The 19,138-nt window shown below is 41.8% G+C and overlaps 2 protein-coding genes across 2 annotated transcripts in view; one reads left to right on the top strand and one right to left on the bottom strand.

The window, feature by feature from the left end:
• Nucleotides 1–12,685, top strand: part of LOC102217174 (mitogen-activated protein kinase kinase kinase 21-like) — a 27,228-nt gene extending 14,543 nt beyond the window's left edge. The window contains exons 2-10 of the mRNA XM_005804187.2: nt 1,486–1,666; nt 1,765–1,913; nt 2,821–2,996; nt 4,902–5,142; nt 5,751–5,867; nt 6,843–6,993; nt 7,512–7,606; nt 8,692–9,507; nt 9,802–12,685. Coding sequence (XP_005804244.1) covers nt 1,486–1,666; nt 1,765–1,913; nt 2,821–2,996; nt 4,902–5,142; nt 5,751–5,867; nt 6,843–6,993; nt 7,512–7,606; nt 8,692–9,507; nt 9,802–10,148 — 2,273 coding nt within the window. The 3' untranslated portion in view covers nt 10,149–12,685. The remainder of the gene's footprint in view (nt 1–1,485; nt 1,667–1,764; nt 1,914–2,820; nt 2,997–4,901; nt 5,143–5,750; nt 5,868–6,842; nt 6,994–7,511; nt 7,607–8,691; nt 9,508–9,801) is intronic.
• Nucleotides 12,242–18,261, bottom strand: LOC102216928 (interleukin-20 receptor subunit alpha-like). The gene is made up of 6 exons (XM_023327622.1): nt 17,737–18,261; nt 16,330–16,444; nt 15,140–15,324; nt 14,832–14,974; nt 13,455–13,611; nt 12,242–13,360 (listed from the first exon to the last, which is right to left on the bottom strand). Exons 1-5 carry the CDS (start codon nt 17,801–17,803, stop codon nt 13,465–13,467), a joined length of 657 nt encoding a protein of 218 aa, XP_023183390.1. The 5' UTR covers nt 17,804–18,261; the 3' UTR covers nt 12,242–13,360; nt 13,455–13,464.
• Nucleotides 18,262–19,138: the final 877 nt, after the last annotated feature.

The raw sequence follows: 19,138 nt of genomic DNA on the forward strand, positions 1-19,138 counted from the left end.
CTTGAGGCAGTACATTTCAGCTCCTCCGTTGTTTTTCTTCGTAGAATCACCGCAGCTCTGCTGTAAGTGATAGGTCTGCGCATAAAGTCGTGAAGTGGGGCAGTTTGTAATGAGAGACTTTTTTGGCAGAAGTAAAAACAGGTGTGAATCGAAATCAAGAGTATCAAGACATCAAAGAGCCACTTTTTGCTGTTAATATTCAATTTTTTTATGATAAAATATGTGAAACAAGAAAGAAAAGCTGACAACAGACCTTAAAACTGATGTGTGGCCAGTGTGAGATTATTTTTCATGAACCATCTTGTGTACAAGCACCTGGCTTTAGCTGGTCAGTCAGTCAGGCTGCTCTGGTGCTTTCACAGACTTGCTGCTTGTGGCTTTACAGCTGCAATTTCAAAACAATTATTGGCTTCATAACAACGATGGGTGGTGCCGCTTTAGTTCAACACAGTTACTATCTGTTCTGTGTGCAACTAGAAGTATTCTCAGTTAAATGTGAGCAGGGGAAGAAGTATTCATCTTGTGCGGGTTCAGTCTAGGACTCAGACCGTCATGCCCTGGCAGTTTTTGTTCACTGCGCTCCAGGAAAATGTGAAGAAAAGAGCAGAGTGTTGGACAGCTGCAGGTGTGCGAGTCATGGATTTTTCACACCTGATTGTCACAGATTGTCTGGACTTCATACAGCGTGTCAGTTGGACTCGGCTTCTCCGCGGCCGCGCTTTCACTTCAGGCGTTGGGATGCCAGCAGGCGTCAGTCTTTAATGTGTTAAGCAGTTTTAGGACCTGAGGACAGGCGCTTTGTGGCGCTGTCAGCCTCCTGTTACCACAGTAACAAGTGGCGCCGCGTACTGCTGGCCCTCATGAATATCACCTGTCGCTCCTCACATGCACTTTTCTTTGCTTCATTCCAACACTGTCTCCCACTTTTCTCGTTTATCATAGTTATCTATTTAAAAAAAACTTGCTGAAAATGCTTGTTAAAAAAAATCTATCTGACTGGAGCTGCGTCTCTGAAGCTCAGGTGACGAGAAACATTTTGAGTTTAAGTATTTTTGTTTGATTTTTTTTTTTTGGTCTTATCCATACATTGTTTTGTTGATTATTCATTCATCCGTTGTAAGGTTATCAGCAGTTTTACATTTATGATCCAAAAAAATTGAATTTGTGTTTTTAAAAGTCGTGTAGGAACATTGGAGTCTGAATCCATTTCCATCCAGTTTACTTTCAGATGCTTATTTTGCAACTCTGCTTTGCTTTTCTTTGATGTTGTTTTTCTTAGAAGGTAATTATGTTTGTAATATTTAGCAGAATCTTAAGAAAAATCTAACTTAATGCAATTTGGAAGTAAAGTTGTGTAATATTTTGTGTTTACAGCACTGTCAGAGGTTATTTAGCGCCACTGTAAGCTCAGTGAAAATCTTGAAAATTGAACTACATCACACTTGAAATGCCTTATTTCAGCTTTACCTCTCTCCCCTGTTTTAGTTTTATTACTTGAAAAAATAGAGAACGATGACATCGGGAGGAAGACCTTGAAGATCACGGACTTCGGCCTCGCAAGGGAGTGGCACAAAACTACAAAAATGTCAGCCGCTGGCACCTATTCCTGGATGGCCCCAGAGGTCATCAAGTCCTCGCTCTTCTCCAAAGGCAGCGATGTGTGGAGGTGCGGTAACGACAGACTACGACTCTGATTAAAGTATCTTATCCTTCATGCGGTGAAGGTAACTTTATCTTTGTGTGTGTGTGTGTGTCATCTGTCAGTTACGGTGTCCTGCTGTGGGAACTGTTAACGGGGGAAGTCCCGTACCGAGGGATCGATGGTCTGGCTGTTGCTTACGGTGTTGCTGTCAACAAGTTAACTCTTCCAATCCCCTCCACCTGCCCCGAGCCCTTCGCCAAGCTTATGGAAGGTAATTACAGCCAAATCAATTTGTTTGAAAATCAAATAAACCAATCCTTCTGTCATTTTTAGTCCAGTTTACTTTGCTGTTTAATCTGGCAAAAATCAGCCTTTAGCATTTTGTGTGTACCGCTTAGTGATATCGCAGGAGGTATTACTAAACTGGTCAAAATACTATTGTTTGCATTCTTAAGGGGGGAAACTGAATAGGAAACTATTCAGTTTCCTCATTACACCTGAATAGTGTGAGATTTTATGGGTGTTTATCTCTTTTGATGTAGCCAACGTTCTTCTCCACTGGTGGGTTTGACTCTGAAAAATGTGAAAAAGTCCAGACCTCTCAGTGGGAGGGGAAGACTCTCCATTTTTCTGAGATGTGTGGTCCATGCTAGCTTTCACGCTCTACATCTTCTTCATTACATCCACGTGTAACATGGCACTTTGTGTAACCTGGTTGATTCGCTCCAAACCAGTAAATGGAAACCCGCTTTATTTTCCTGTTCTGCTTTTGTTTTAAGAGTTCACTCAAAATTCACACGGCAATTCAGTTAGAGCATAGCCTCTTTTTGGCACTGTAATTTTTCACATTCTAACTAAAACAAAGTTCTGCTGAGCCGACGACAACCAGAACCTTTTCTCTGTCTGATGATCTTCACGCATTAGGAAACCAGTAAGACATGGTGGAGGAAAAGACTTCAGAATCCAAGTTGGAATCTGTCAAGTTTCTGTATACCAACGGGTTTAGTGAAGCCAACTGTGTGTTTACTTGTATCCTACAAATACCAGCTACCCGCTATAAAGCCAGTTACCTGGATATGTTGATAGCTCATTTAGAGAGGTGGAAAGGATTTTGCAACATGAACACAGTCAGAGATGGAGATGTTTTGACCCGGGTCAATCTGTGCTTTGTCCCCCAGAGTGCTGGGACCAGGACCCTCACGTCCGCCCCTCCTTCTCCTGTATCCTGGAGCAGCTGTCGGCCATCGAGGAGGCAGTGATGGCCACCATGCCTCAGGACTCCTTCCACAGCATGCAGGACGACTGGCGGGTGGAGATCCAGGAGATGTTCGATGAACTCAGGACCAAAGAGAAGGTACTTGCTGACCGGAAGGCATCAACTATCTCTGCCTCGCTCTGTGCCTGATATCTGCAGATGCTGAGAGATGAAACAATCCAACTGTAACCACTCTTGGCCGATTTGAACTCCTAAAAGCCCTGACAGGTTACCTTCATTTAATAAGCTTGTTGGGTTTTTATCTGACTGAGGCATTACTGCTGTGGTGCTTGAGGGTACCTCCCCCTGGTTAAGAGCTTAATCTTCTTTCTGTGTAAGTGCATGCTTAAAGCGAGGGTTAATTAGTGTTTAGTGAAAAAACAGGATCAGCACAAACTTGGTGAGAAAATAGTGAACTGAACCACACAGGTTTCTAAGACTTTTAAATTCTATTTCTTTCTCCTAATCTAGGTGAATATGTTCTATATTTGTTCCACTCCTTATTGTGAATATTGGTAACTTAGTCAGATATATTATTGATTTAAACTCTCGGTAGTTGTTTTTTTTTGTTTGTTTTTTTTATCATACTTAACAGAAACGTTATCTCAGAGGATTGGCAACCGTTTTCCTGATACAAATTTCACATAATTAATGGCAGTATTGTTAACTATGTTAGTAGATTTTCTGCCAATATCCCACAGTAATCTGCATATAGGAGGCTGGTGGGTTTTGACTGTAAAGCTGCTTTACTGAAGTCATCTAGTACAGATTATCATTACTCAGCAGAAAGGAATTGAGGGAAAGTTGGAGGAAAAGAGGAAAAACCCTGGGAGGAAACAGAAGTTTGCAGCTACATAAAAATTAATCCTACAGCTAACTTCTTATTGACAGAGTCATCCACCGCTCATCCTACAGAAATCTGTCTTCAAGGACTGCGTCGTATTTTTAATGTGTTTCTGGTTTAGAATGTGACTAAATCCTCAAACACAAGTACCAGAACGTAATCCATTGAATAGTATTATTTAAGAAGTCAGTATTTTGAACCCTAACTCTGCTGATTTCACTGTGTAATCCTGTCAGGATCTGACAAATTATTCATATCACCTGCATTGTAAGTTTGGTTAGCGATTTAATTTTAAATCATTTAAATTGTGTTAACCCCGAAAAATGATCTAGGACCAGGATTCAAAGGCAGAACAAAAAACACAGCTTTATTAAGAACACCTGCGCAGGGGAGAGAATGTGCAGCAGACGCTATCAGACAGACTCTGAATACATTACACAGAATGTCGGTTTTTATACACATCTTTAGACGCCTAGGTGGCACAAAACAATTCCTGGAAGCTAAATAAGCAACACCTCTTAAAAGAAACAAACAGATAATCAGGTGGAACATCATGACATTATTCAAACCACAAATCGACCTATGCACAGGGTAAAGTGTGGTTTCCAATAACTGCTTTACTCACTTCACACCCCGAAAGTTCAATAGTTTGAACAGAACAGGTGTTTGTGGTTTAAAGTGATTAAATTTAAACATTTAATTACGTTGGGTCAAGATATTTTTAACGCAACCATATATTTCAGAAATGGACCTACTAAGTTTTGGGGGTTTTTTAGCTTTTGACCTGCTGATTCTGATTGTAGACAATTACGATTCATGTTCAAGAACTAAACAAGAAGATATCGGAGCAGCATTTAAAATATTTTTCTTGCCTTCCCACCATGGACGATCATGTATTTATATCAAAACTAGATGCTGTAAGTCAGGGTCTTAATATTTTAAAACAAAAACTTCCTTTAGCATTTTATATCAGCTTTTATATTTAGAATAACCTTTTTTCCTGTTCAAATGAACAAATTTTATCTATTTTAAGCATGCACCAGTGCAGTCTGTCAGTCTAAAGACGCTTCTGTTGAACTGTATCTTCTTGGTTTCATAAAATAGCTCTTTAGCAGTGCAGCAGGCAGCCTCGCCTTCACTTCAAGCCTGGTTGTGTGCAGGAGCTGCGCTCCAGGGAAGAGGAGCTGACGCGGGCCGCCCTGCAGCAGAAGTCTCAGGAGGAGCTGCTGAAGCGCCGCGAGCAGCAGCTGGCGGAGCGGGAGATCAACGTGTTGGAGAGAGAGCTCAACATCCTCATCTTCCAGCTCAACAAGGACAAGCCCAACGTCAAGAAGAGGAAAGGCAAATTCAAACGCTCCCGGCTCAAACTGAAGGATGGAAACCGCATCAGTCTGCCCTCAGGTGAGAGTAAATGTCTTTTTTTTTTATCTATTTGAAAAGAAAAAAAAATCTATTTTATTAGGTGCATTTCCATTACAAATGTGTTCAAAACTAATCTCAAAAAAACACAATTTTGCAATTGTGGTGTATAAATAAAAAAGGTAATTAAGATCACACAAGAGTAAGTCATTAAAAAACATGCCACACCATCATCCTCCTACCACTTCCTGCTGTCTTTTTTGTCTTTTCTGCTAGCAGTGACATCCAGTTGTTGATCATGTGACTCTTGTGATGCGAAACAAGTGTTTAAATTGCAGTTTTGCTAAATACAGCCGAAAATCCACCTCATCCTAGAGCACAAACGTTTTGTTGTGTTTTTTAATGGTTTTTTTCCAAAATTGTCTTGTTTCAATCAAGCTGCAATTCCAATTTGCGCAACAATATTGTCTCTGGACATGCAGCTACTGACATCTTGTGTTTATTTACTATAACATTGTGAGGTTTTCTATAATTGAGAGTTTTGCTCAAGCTTGTACAATATTTGCCTGTACAAAGAATGCTTCTTGTGTAATCCCTGAGTCGATCCTGGTGAATTACACCCGCCTGCATGTCCATGTTGCATCCTGCAGACTTCCAGCACAAGATAACAGTGCAGGCGTCGCCCTCCATGGACAAGCGGCGCAGCCTTCACAGCTCCTCTCCCCCCAGCAGCCCCACGCTCATCCCCCGACTGCGAGCCATTCAGCGTGAGTCCACTTTCGTCTTCCTCAGGCCATACAAACTCCGAAAGTTTAAGGACCAACTGTTGCTCCCTGGATTAAATCGGATCTTCTTTTTCAAAAATTAAATCACGAAAAAAGAAAATCACATCAGCTCTCCGAGAGGTTTATGCGAGCCGAGCACACGGATGCTGTTTTTAACCGAGAGGGACAAAAGGCAGGCAGTCAGTTGTTTAAACAGTTTGATAAAGACTTTTAGGCACGCTGCAATGCCCTTGTGATAACAGGAGCAAATTCCTCTTGTGCATTTCAGCGAGGTGGAGACATTCAGAGCGAGCAGGAAGATTGTTGAGCAGATCCACTGGATCAGCTCTGACCGAGATGATTCAGTATGAAACCAGAAATTGGCCTAAAACTTCACAACCAACAGTTTTTTTCTCTTCTGGACACAAGCTTATTGAATAATGAGGTTTCATCTCTTCCATATTCTCTTTAATTATTCAATTAAATTCTGTTTTTATTTTTTTTTAGGCTGGAAAGTTGGATAAATTTTGTGTCCAGCCACAAACAAACAAATTAAAAGGTTTTATTACAAGTGTTCTATTTTTGTTTAAAAAAAATCTGTTTTGTAAAGTCAATTTTAATCATTTTATACAAAGTTTATAGTTATTAGACTTATATTTATCTAGTCTTAACGAGACTGAAACACCTTTTCTATTCAAACTAAATAAAATGTTTTAAAAAAGGTACCAATGTGTATCTTCTCAGATAACTAAAAAGAACATGACAAAAGTACTTTAAATTAATCAAATTAGCTCTTAAAAACTGAATCAGGCCTTTTGTAAGGACAAGAGTTAAAGACAACATAGACATTAGAGATTTTATTAAAAGATTTCTGTTGGTTTAACAGAATAAAACCTAACATGTCCTCGTAGTTTCTTGTGCAGTTTCTGCAACAATAATATTATGAGTCTGTAATAAGTAGAAATTCCCCGTTGTCAGTCACACAAGACGAGAGCAACCGTACGTGGGGCCGCAGCACCCTCTTCAGGCCGGAGGAGTTCGACGATGTGAAGAAAGGAATCAAGAAGAAAGGAAGAACCTGGGGCCCCAGTTCAGTTCAGAGCAAAGAAAGACCTGCTGCTGCTGAGAGGTAAGACTGACACACAACCAGCTCCCAGTGACGGGAACATTTGGTTGTTGTTCCCAAACATTTTCTGTACTTTGCATCAACCTTTAGGTTGATCCTAGTAATAACTAATCAGATGATAAAGCTTTTCCCTTTGAACTGTTGTTGACACGACTAGGAACTTATTTCATTTAATCACTTAAACCTTTCGTATCCAAGAGCGATTAAGCCGACTGCAGTCACGTGTTTGGACCCAGAGAGGAACCAATCATGCCCAGGCAACAACATGCAAACTAGAAAGACTCCAAGCTGGGATTCGAACCCACGACCTTTCTCCACTGGGCAGCTGGCTCCAAAAACAACTCTCATTTTTCAACTATTTTCTCTCTACTTATTTATTTCACTCAAACATAAAGTGGGAATATTAATATTTTCAAAGTAATAAATACCCAAGATGTGCCTCATTTAGCTTGTTCAGTGATCCTGCAGTGTTGCAGTCCGTCTGGTACTCGTCTTCACCGTCTCCTGTGTTTTGGGTTCAGGGTGCGTCCTCTGTCAGACGGCAGTAACCCCTGGTCCACCAGCCTGCTGAAGTCCCAGAAGTCTGTTCCCCTCGCCGCTCTGTTCGGCGAACAAGGTGAGCTGATGACAGTTAGCCACAAACTATCAGGACTTGTGTTCAAAGCATACGATAAAGAGAAGGTACGCAAAGCTTTATTGGTATAATCTTTATTTATTTATTTTATTTTTTTTACATTTATGTGGGTTTTGGGGTGTACTTTGTTTATACTTTTTGAAATAGTTTTTGAACCTCATAGTGTTTATTTCTTTGGGTCCGTTTGCATTTTGTTATAAACCATGCAAGCAACACAGCAAGCGCACAGAAGATGAAATGAAAACGAGACATTTTGTCTTGCATGTAAAATTATTGGTTTGGTAAATAACACTGCATCTCATCGCCTTTCACCCGTGGTGAAACGCACAGTGGACCCCCACCTATTTGTGGTTCAGTATTTGCAGACTTTTCTGTGGTATGCCGTGTTATTTGTGGAAAATTTGCCTATTTGCGGATTTTTCTCAGGAGAATATCTGAAATATTCTAAAGAAAATGCAGCATGGGAAGCTGTAGCACCAATGCTACTAGACCTGCCGTTAGCTGGCGTTGGAAAAGCAGCCAATCCAGGAAGGCCATTCATTCTCTTTGGTGCTGATTGGCCAAGTGGAGATGAGAAAGCCCGTAGATGTTGGCTGCTGTGGTAATGCCAAGATGGTGTCCACTGTTTATTAATGATGATTAAGGTATATTTGGTGTTTGAACTCAAGTTAAAGCAGTTGTGGTTCCCAAACCCCATTGTTACCTGGGGCCAGTGGCAGCAGTGTCTTGTTGTGGTACTTTTCTTCACAAGGCTGAAGAAAACCTGTTAGAAGCCTCCTCATGTGGCCCAGTTAAAGTCCAGACCTGAATCCAATAGAAAATTTGTGGCGTAAATCGAAAGTTAATGTCCATAGACTTTGAGTTTGGACTAATTAGTGGAGTTGTTTCGGCACAACATGAGTTTCTAAATGGGCTCGTAGAAACACACCCCAACAAAATGGTGTCTGGAACGCCAATGAGGAGAGCAATTGTACAACAAACCATTAAGACTTTATTTGCAAAAAGAAAAAGAAACAAACTTTTTCCTTGTTTTGATTACATTTGACCAGTCGTGTGTTTGTTTTCAGCGGGAGCAGGCAGGGAGGAAGCGTTTCCCCAGGAATGTCCTGACAGCAGCTCCAAACCAAAGCAGCTCAAGTTCCCCAACCAGGTTTACATCGACCTTCCTCTGTGGAGGGACGAGACGCAGCCTCAGAGCCCCGGAGGGAACCGCGGACCGGGCGATGCTGGGGTCGGTGCAGGAAGTCCCCCAGAGACTCCGGAAGACCCCTGCACCACCACGTCCACCTCTTCCACCTCCACAACCCCTCAGCTGACCCCCACCAACAGCCTGAAGAGGGCGTCGGCGCGACGGAAGACCGACTTTGCGCTGTATGGCTGCGGCTCGCTGCTGGCCTCCGTGGTCCTGGGTTACGACCTTAGAGAGGCCATCAGGACCTCAGCTCCTCCTGAGGAGTGCGAGACCCCAAAAGAGGAGAAGAAGAAGAAGGAGGGCCTGTTTCAGCGTGCAACCCGGTTCCGCCGCAGCACCTCCCCGCCGGGCGGCCGCTCCCGTAAAGAAGACACGTCTTCAAACAGCGCCGGCGCCCCGCCGGTGAACCTCGTCTCAATGTTGGCCATCATGGAGTGCAACTCCACCAAGTGCCTCTTACAGCCGGAGGCTGAGGTGTCGGAACCGAGTCCTGGGAAGGCCGAGCCTGCGGTGAGCGATCACAACTCAGAAACGTCCCGATCCGTCAGAGCAGCAACTGTAAAAAGCCAGAGCAACAAGCCTGCAGCTGAAACCCAGAAGGCAGAGCAAAGTCGGAGTCGGCCCCCAGAGCAGAGCAACCACAACACAGGAACACGACTGCGCAGGAAGAAGTTCACCACCAACCACAACAGTGAGGAGCACACACTGCATGACAAAAACACTAATCTTAGAGTAGTTTTGGTGTAGTTTCTAGAGCAAATCTGCCAGTGGATGAAGACATTAAAAAGTTTTGTTTGATTAATAGGGAAAGTACTTAAAACTAGTACTTTTTCATATTATGGATATTAGTTATTAGATATTAATTTTGTCTCGTTTCCAGTGTACTAAGACATTTGCACTTGACAACATGTTGTGTTTTTTTGCAGTGCAAAGCTGGGGCAAGTTAGCATGCTCAGGTTTATCTGACTGTTCTCTCTGTTCACAGCCCACAACGGCCCTCCGGCGCCACCTGCTGCTCAGAGGAAGCAGGAAAAGGAGGAAAAGCCGGCCAACGGAGACGCCGTCCCGCGGCAGAGGCCCGTGTCGTTCCGGGCCAAGCCCCATGCCTGGGCCCTGCTGCGGGGCCGCAACAAGAGCTACTCCCTGGGCCACTATTCCGGGGAGAAAACGGCCCAGGACCTGAACGTGGTGCTGTCCTCGGAGGTGGGCTGCTCGCTGCTCGACATGGACACAGAGGGGCAGAAGCGGGACTGCACCGTGCCGCTCTGCCGCATCCAGAGCTCCCCAGCACGGCCCTCCATGTTTGAGTTGGAGAAAGAGTTTTTCTCCTAGGAGCCTGGAGCTTTGACCTGCTCTGAGCTGAGCGAGGCAGGCTGTAGAGAGTAGCTGGGGGGTTTTAGACGTACGCTGCCTTTGTTCCTTTTTGTCTCTAAAAGCACCATAGAAAAAAGGTTGGGGTTTTTTTCTTAGTGCCTGAGCAAAGTGACGTTGGGGTGTCACAGTGCTCTAAAAGAACCGCCTTAAACACGGCCATGTTTCCAGAACAGACTCTGACCTCTAACCTCGCCCCTCGTCGTTACCCCGCCCTCCCCTCCGTACGTCATTGCAGCTCAACGTTGACCGCCGCTGTATCTCTCCCAACTCAAATCACCTTTTTATTTATTTTTATCGGTAATTTAATATGAACTGAGTTATAGCGGGCAGCAGGACATACATTCCACCTCCGTTTCACATCTGCGTCATCAGGCTCGTAGATTTATTTTCTCACTTAAGAATCGTGCATGTAAACTTAAAATGTTCACAAAAAAAGGAAGAAAAAAAAAAGGCAATGTTTGTAAATATAACTTTTTACCCACTGTCAGCCTAATGCTGCTGTTGTTTTCTATTGCAAACATGTTTTACGACTGTCAGCTCAGTCTGCGCACTAAGGGCAGGTTACATTATCAGTACTAGAGCTGAAGCATCTGTTGCTCCACCCAGAACGGCCTAAAGATTATAGAGATGCAGGTAGAAAATCACTGGAAGTTTTACAAAGCAGACATTGACTCTATTCTTGTAAAAAAAAAAAAAAAGAAAAATGTTGCTGCTTATGTATTTATAGATGGGGTTTTTTTTCTGGTTCTCTGCACACTAAAGCAGATTTTTCACATCGGATAAACTAAGTTTAATTAAAGCAGTAACCCAACGAGAGCTGATTGGTTGAAACATGAACGCATTAGCTGCGTCTGTAATGGGGAATTCAAAACGTTCAACTCTTACAGAGTCATCTCACACACACACACACACACACTCAAGCTTTTATTTAAAATTTTGATGATTGTGGCCTGGAGCTCATGAAACGTCTCAAAAATATTCCATAAGGATTTGGAAAGCAGAAATATCAGTCTAACTATTAGTCTGTGTGCGGTACGGTTTATTTATACACTTAATTCATCTTCATCTTGACAACACTCCTTCTCTGTGGGGTTCAGGTCAGACCAGTTCGCAGGGGCGTCAATCACAGTGTTGCCGTGGTTACTGGTGGTTTTTAGCAGAAGTCAAGTTCTGCTGGAAGATGACACTTGTATCCACATGGCTTCACAACCTTTTCTAACCTGTTACTTTTTCACCTTTTTTCACACTGCCGCACTTTTCCCTCCACTCAACTTTCCATTAATACCCATTGAACAGGCAGCTTTGTTAGCGGTGACCTATTGAGGCATATCCAATGGTGTGTGTTCATAAAAGTAACACATCAGTCCTTTTATTTAATTATTGGTCTTATGCAATATTTTAAAATCCCAAGAAACTTTATACTCAGTTCCATTAGCTTTAAGCCGTAGTCATCAAAACAAGCAATCTCTCTCACATGAATTCTACCTTTTGAATTGAGTTACTGAAACAAATCACAGTTTTAAGTCAGACTCTGTTTTATTGAGGGACTCGTGTTATTTCTACACATTCCTAAATGCAGCTGTTTTTTAAAGTGTGCTCAGTAAAGCCTGTGCCTTTTAATACTAAAGCATCGTGTATTTTACCTGAATAAACCTGTTGAACTGTTACATTGAACAACTTCCACATTCAGTTGTATCCGTTTCGCATCGTGAAGTCTATTTAAACGTAAAAATATTTCTCTTCATCTGAACAAACTCGTCCCATCGTGCTCAGAGACGTCTGGAGACGTTTAGATTCAGTTTTATTTTGGGACTTGTGAAGGGCTCTCTCTTTCCCAGCAGGCTTTGCTCCCCAGGCCTTTCCTACGCAGCACATGCTCCAGAGCTCGGAATCAGTTTTTAACTGTAACTGAAAAGTGCGTACGCCCCTCTTCACTTGTTTCACTCGTTGTCTTGCTGAGTTTCCTAGAGAAGGGCTAAAGGATGAACTTAGAGAAGCGTCTGAATTGCCAGACGGTGTAAATGTCTTCCTGATGTGTTCGTGCGTATTGATTTTTTTTTTTTTTTTTTTTTTGTAGAACGTGAAGTATCCGACTCTTAAACTGTTAAAGGTGCTGTCCACAAGCCGGTTTTCTTCAGGTTTTCAGAACCGTCTGTAAATAACGCGCCGCTAAGTCGCGAATGTTTTCTCCTACATTCCTGAGGCGCTTTTTCCACGGCAGCGATGGGGACCAGATTTGAAATGATATTTTTCTGCGTTCAGACCCAAAAACCACTAATTCAACCTGCTGCTATACGAAGGAGCTGAAGCGTAGAGGCCTGTGAAGAGATCAAACCGCGTAGAACTTCTTTCTTTCTTTTTAAAGACAACCGATCACACTGACTGGGTTCAGATCTGTTCCGGTGTGTGTTTATCCTGACAGTATTGGTTATGTCATGCCGGATCGATCAAGAGTTATCATGTTTGTCAACGTTTTAAATAAAGTCTACATCAAGCCTATTGTCACCCTCTTTATTTTATTTGTCGTATTAAAATACAACCAAGTTTGTGGTTTTAAATTTGACAAAACACGAGAGCGTTCCATAATAAAAAAACTCTTCTGCAAGACGATTTTGACCTTTCAGCAGCACAACAACTGAACACACAAACAAATGGACTTTTAAAAGAGGAAATGAATCCTTTTATTAGAGTTGATGCATGCAGGACAAACATGAGGTATAAAACATCACCAGTTTTTAATCTCAAACAGAAGCTCTGGTAGTCTTTTTTTTTTTTTTTTTTTAAATGTGTCCAAAACATCCAGGAACGTTCATTTGTTTGAGACAAAAACAAAATGTTAAAGGTTGCTTCCTCAAAATATGTTCAACTTGTGCATAAATATTTCAGTAGATAAAATAAACTTCATGTTTTGCTTCAGCTTCCAAAAAATATATAAACTTAGTCACAAAAACAATGTCACGAAGAAATGAATTTCACAGTGATCCTCAGCAGAAAATGCTCCAAAATGTCAATTTAGAAAGTTTCAAGTTTAGCAACAGACTTTAAATAAAATACGCTCCTCGAGAGATTCGATTAATCGCACCAGTTTTCCGAGTTCAGACACCTGTGACTGCCGCCGTGGAGGTAGGGGTGAGGACTGAAATGACGAGACGACTCGAGTCAACCGGCGTCTGCAGAAGAAGAAAAAGAAAAAGAGAAGGAAACCCGTCAGACTCTGCAGGCGCGTTCTCACGGACGCAACATCTCTCTGGTGCGGAAGCGGACCTGCGCGTGATCAGTCTGTGGTGATGCACTTGGCGGTGCTGCGATCGCTGCTCCTCATGTGCCGGGGGATGACGGTCTGTGCTTGGACGCAGTAGTGTGTCCTGGGCTTCAGTTCGGTCAGAGTCAGCTTGGAGCCGCTCGCCACCTCGTAAACCTCCTGGAGGAGGAGAGGAAAGAGAGGCGCCGCACGTCAGCCATCACGCTCGCTGCGCACAGCACAAAGCGACGGCGGGAGAAAACTGGGGCAGCGGGTCAGGTGGTTCTTCTTTTTTTTTCTGTGTTATTGTTGTTCTTTTTACACCTCTACTCTTCCTCTTCTGCCTCAGCCTTTTCTATTTCCTCTTTGCCTTCACAACTGGACGAACGTCGCCCTAGATTTGTCCATTATTTGAATCCGATCTGTGTTTTTGCCCCCAGAATCTGTGACAGCGACTGTTTTGTCACGTAACAGATTTTAATGGCTTCATATGATAAAAGTCACTTAGCAAGCAAAGCTGCAACATAGACGATACACTGCAGAAACACTAAATCTTACCAAGTATTTTTGGTCTAGTTTCTAATGCAAATATCTTATTACGCTTGGAAAAAGACAAAACTAACTTACAAGTGACTTTCCAGCAAGAGCTTGTTGAGCTTGTTTTAAGTCTGTAATTCATTAGTATTGGTGAAAAAGTGCTAACTATAAGCACTATAAGCATGTCTGCAAGTGGAACAAGACATTTTCTCCCTTTCCAATATGGGAAAAATGTCTTGATTATAAGTAAGAATATGGGGAAAACTGTCGTGTTCCATCGGCAGATTATTACATTTATAGTAAAAAAAAAAATTCTATTTCATAAATGAAATAATCCAGGAATGGAACAAGTACTTTTTTTTATCAATATGAAGAAATTATTGACTTTTAAAGGAAGCTCCGATAACTTGCTGGAAAGTAACTTGTAAGTTAGTTTTGTCATATTTCAAGTGTGCTAAGATATTTGCACTAGAAACTAGACAAAATCACACTTGCTAAGATTTTGTGTTTTTGCAATGAGTCGTTAGAATTCAACCATAATTAAATGTATCTCTTTTATCTTCATTTGGAGGCTTTATTCTTTTTTTTTTTTTTTTTATCAATTTGGGTCAAATATTCACTTTTGGACTTTTCTATTAAATCCATGACTACATTTTCAGGTTTCTTTTAGCAAATGCAAATCGGAAAAGCGTGGCGCAACCCACGAGTCAGAATTTTGTAGAATCATCTCAATTAATGAAGCGACGTTAGTCATTTCTCAGGGCTCAGTGTACAAAAAATGTTTTAATAACAATCTGGCAGATTTGGGGTAAAACTGAAGAGGCCCAGAGATTATGGGTAATAATCGGTGTGGGTTCCCTTACCTCCTTTCCGCCGGGGTGGACGACGTAGATGTTGTTGTCCACGCCGTTGTGCACCTTGCGCATCAACACTCTGGAGGCTTTCACTTGGACCACAAGGCCCTGTTTGGACGAGTTCAGCCTCACTGAGGGGGGGCTGACTTTGGCTGCAGAGACACAGTCAGTGGTCATTACAATTACTTGGTTTTTAACTTCAAAAACGTAAGAGAAAGCAACAAAAAAAACCCTACATTTTTCATCTTTTCCCGAAATAATTAGACAAACAAAATAGAATAAAGGAGATGACGTTAAAGAGGAGGGTCGGCGCTTACTGTCCCAGCGGGGGCTGAATCTGCGGGACATGGCCCAGGCCGATTTGCTGCCGGTGGCCGCACACGACACTCGCACCCGGGCGTAGTACCACTCTCTGACGTCGGAGGTGGCGGCGCTGAGGTCACAGTGGTGCCTCTGGATGCCCTGACAGTTGCTGACGTTCAGCCAGTCCAGCTCGCCGTATCTGTGAGAGGTCAGCGGAGATTTCCGTCAGACAGCTTGGAAAAATCTCCAAAGTCGGAGTTGGTTTGGCCGCTGAAGACTCGTTGGTTTAAACGGGTTGTAAAAACAGAAAACAGGTGAATGGATGTTTACACTTTAAGTCGAATGGACCTGATGATCCGACTCAAGTCGGCATAGAAACCTAAAACGCTTAGCTGCAGCAGCCTTTCTGAAGTTTGAGTTGTTTCAGATACAGTCTGGGCTTTAACTGGTTCCAGTCTGCTTGAGTTCTTCAAACTGGGGTCATTCTGAACAAATGCCTAGCACAGGTAGGATGTTGACTACAAATAACTATTCCACAAAATCCCACCAAACTAGAACTATTCATTTAACTTGTAGCAGATCAATAACCGATTTTTTGACATTTTACAGAGTAAATCTGTTGATGCAAGAAGAACAAAAAAAGATTTGTGTATGTATTTGTGCAAAAAACATTGAAGGTCAGGGTGCATTTAGTTATACCATATAATTGAATTTTGATTTGCCAGCCTGATAGTTAAAACTAATAAAATAAGAGGAAACATATTCTAGCACACTAGCTTCCTCATCTTATATTCACTTTTAGCAACTTTTAAGTGCTCTTCTAATCCTGATCTGGAAGAGATTAGGCCAACAACACGCACAGTTAAAGGTTATAGGTCAGTTAAGGTGTTGGAGGAGGAGCTCCCTCTGCTGGTGGGTTTTTAATGCAGCTTTGTTTCTAAAATGTACATTTTCATACTGGTCCAAAAACACATGCGTGTTCATGGAGAGAAGAAGTCCTTTTTCATATTTTACTCTTGGTGAGAAAACTTTAGACTTAAAACAAAAAAATCATTTTAAAGAAATAAAACAAGAGAAAAATCCCATAAAAAAAATCTTCCTTTTTTTCCCCTAGTTGAGCAGATCAAAAGGCTGAAACAGCAGAAGAAATCCATCTGACTGTGTGTGTGTGTGTGTGGGCATGTATGTGTGTGTGAGCTCTTACATCTTATACTGGACGTGGTACTGCAGGCAGGAGCTGTTTGTGGGCGCGGCCCACTGCAGGATGTTCTTGAAGTCTGTGGACTCGAACCTCGCCTGTCCAGGTGGAGCCAGCATCTCTGCAACACAGGAAGTCACATTTTAGCGGCTCAGATGAGAGAGACGAGTTAATAAATGACGTTCGGAGGAGTTTATCGCCAAGACGTAGAACTGAGCAGCATGTCGACCTGCAGACGCATCGCAATGTCAGTGTTTGATTGGTTTGATTTCTCATTGTAAGTGCCGCACAATCGCTAAATTTGGCAGCCAGCATGATGGAGTAATGATGGCAGACAAAGAGGAGGATAAAGGAAAACATGCAACTGAAATCGAAGCCTCTTCTTAAAAAACTAACTCAAGTTTTAGTTTTATTTACCAGCTAATTTCTAAACTTCTCTTTAACGGAACCTTTTATTATCTCCTGGGACACTATTGTTGAATTGAACACTTTTTTTTCGTACTTAATTCAACACAGATTTTTGTGTTTGTTTAACAGAGTAACTCAATTTGAAGTGAGACAAAACTGGAGGGAAAGTTTACAGAGTTGTGCAGTTTTCTTGACTGGCTCAAAGTGATGTCTTTGGGTTTTAAGTGGGAAAAACAAAAACCTGCTGGACTTGTTTAGAGGGAAAGAGGCTTCCTGAGAGGAAAAGGTCAGGAGGAAATCACCCAAAACAAACACTGCTGGGTAACGCAAATCACATTTCTGTCATCAGGCTTCACTGGAGAAGAAGAATCTCAAGTTTCTAAAAGTCTTTTAACTTTTTTTTTTTTTCCTCCTTAGGATGATTTTTGACGACTGGTAATGGGCAATAAAAATTTTTTTAAAAAAAGCTATCAACTCATATTTTTTACTCAAATTACAAAGCCAGAATTTATATTTTGTAGGAAAACCTCGGATTGCATCAGTGACAAATCGGTAAATTGAAAGGCGTGACTGCTGCAAAGGCACTGCAGCAGAAAAGCAAAAGAGAAAAACAGAACAAATTCGGTTTTATTTGCCGCTTCTTGTTTGCAGTGAATGCCATGTGGCCCCTTTCAAAAACAAAGTGAACGTTTATGACAAACACAGCCGACAGCCGACAGGTTTGACTGCCTATTGACCATCACTGACCTTCTCTGTCTCTCAGGATCTAGCAAAAAAAAAAAAAAAAAAACACAGTAAATGCTGTAAAAGAAATGTACTATAACGTTTTCCACATCTGTGTAACAAAACTAGATTTGAAGGAAAATATTGACATCGCAGCCATCAATCTCAGCCAGGATGTCTCAGATTCAACTTTGGTGTTTTCCCCAAAGAGGCTGAAGCTCTGTGATGAAATGAGATTAAAAAGAAAATGATGATGATGAGGAGGATGAGAGCGGAGGTTACCTTGAGCTGTGACACGCAGCAGCAGGGCTCCCAGCAGCAGGCGGTTCATGTTGCCGACGCGCTCCATGAAAGCCAAACACTCACGACGTAGACGCTGCCCCCGTCCCCTTTAACGCCGCTCCACTTCCCCCTTCTAAATGCCACGCTGCCCTGCCCCCTTTATTGCGCCTTTGCACTTATTCCCCTCTCTCTCTTTCTCTTTTTTTAAAAAAATTGTTTGATGTGTAATTCCTCATCAGAAAAATAATAGTCATGGATCACCTGTCGTGGTTTTTTTTTTTTTTTTTCCTGTTTCCGTTTTCAGAAGTTCAAATATCAGATTTTAATACCATAAACAATGAGTAATTCAGATTATGGAATCCATTAGAATCACTCTTAGCCAAGCCTGACTGAATTCATTTCATTGTTAGTTTATCTGTAAATCTGTTTTATGTATTTTCCAGGCACATAGTGCCATTTTATCTCAGTCAAGATAAGATGCTGTACTTTTCAAACGTGGCTTAAATGAAATTTGACTTTGTACATTGAAATTGGGCCTCTGTCTCTTTAAGAAGCTCCTGCTCTTTCTGATACTCTGCATGGCCGGGGGGGGGGGGGGGGGGGGGGGGGGCGAAAATATGTGGCTAAAATTAAAAAGTAAAAAAAACAAAAACAAAACAGAAATAATTCAGAACTTGTTTAAAAACAATTTACTTTGATTTCATACGCAGCAATTTTTCAGCAAACAGGCACTAAAGTGTTTGTGTTCATATATGGACGTGGCTAGCTAACATGCAACGGTTAGCTAAGGCTATAAATGCTAGTGCTCGATTTTATTGCCGCTACTCAAATAAACAACAAAGGTGTTGATATTGTTCATATTAAGCCCTCATAGAGGAGCAATATAACCCATCTTTTTCCCCCCCTTCACGTGTAAATACGAGCTGGTTTTTGGTGAAATACGAGTTTTGAAGTCTGTACATCTGGAACCAGACTCCAGTTTGTCCTGTTCGGTTTTGAAGAAGTAACCACCTGATCTCTGACTCGATCTGTTACAGGTATTGTATTAAAGGTGCCTGCGGTTCAGTCAGTTTATTAGGAAACCCACTCTGCTTACGAGAAACGAATTGCATAGTCAATGTTTGCTCTTAGCAGCTGAAACAAAACGGAGAAGAGTGGCGTCCCGTCTTGAACTTCCTGTTTCCTCTTTGTTTCGGTCCTATTTGAGTATTTTACGCTAGTAAACTATTAATAGCGGCTTGTAAAATTATAAGGAGGTTGAACTGTTCTGAGGAATATTATATCCTATTTATGGTTTTGGTTGTACTAGGCCTTATTAGGACACTCATGTCAGTACACAACTATAAAAAACAATTTTTTTTTTTACTCATTTGTTGAACTTGTGACTGTATGAAACAATTGT

This window comes from Xiphophorus maculatus, chromosome 22 (assembly GCF_002775205.1).
Source record: "Xiphophorus maculatus strain JP 163 A chromosome 22, X_maculatus-5.0-male, whole genome shotgun sequence".
In the NCBI taxonomy this organism is placed as follows: domain Eukaryota; kingdom Metazoa; phylum Chordata; class Actinopteri; order Cyprinodontiformes; family Poeciliidae; genus Xiphophorus; species Xiphophorus maculatus.

What these genes read in the sequence shown, in the direction of transcription:
- LOC102216928 (XM_023327622.1), bottom strand. Translation starts at nt 17,803, where the DNA reads ATGGAGCGCGTCGGCAACATGAACCGCCTGCTGCTGGGAGCCCTGCTG. An exon ending in GCTGCGTGTCACAGCTCAAG is followed by an intron (nt 16,445 to 17,736) that starts GTAACCTCCGCT and finishes CCTGTGTTGCAG; the next exon opens with AGATGCTGGCTCCACCTGGA. An exon ending in TACCACGTCCAGTATAAGAT is followed by an intron (nt 15,325 to 16,329) that starts GTAAGAGCTCAC and finishes GACCTCTCACAG; the next exon opens with ATACGGCGAGCTGGACTGGC.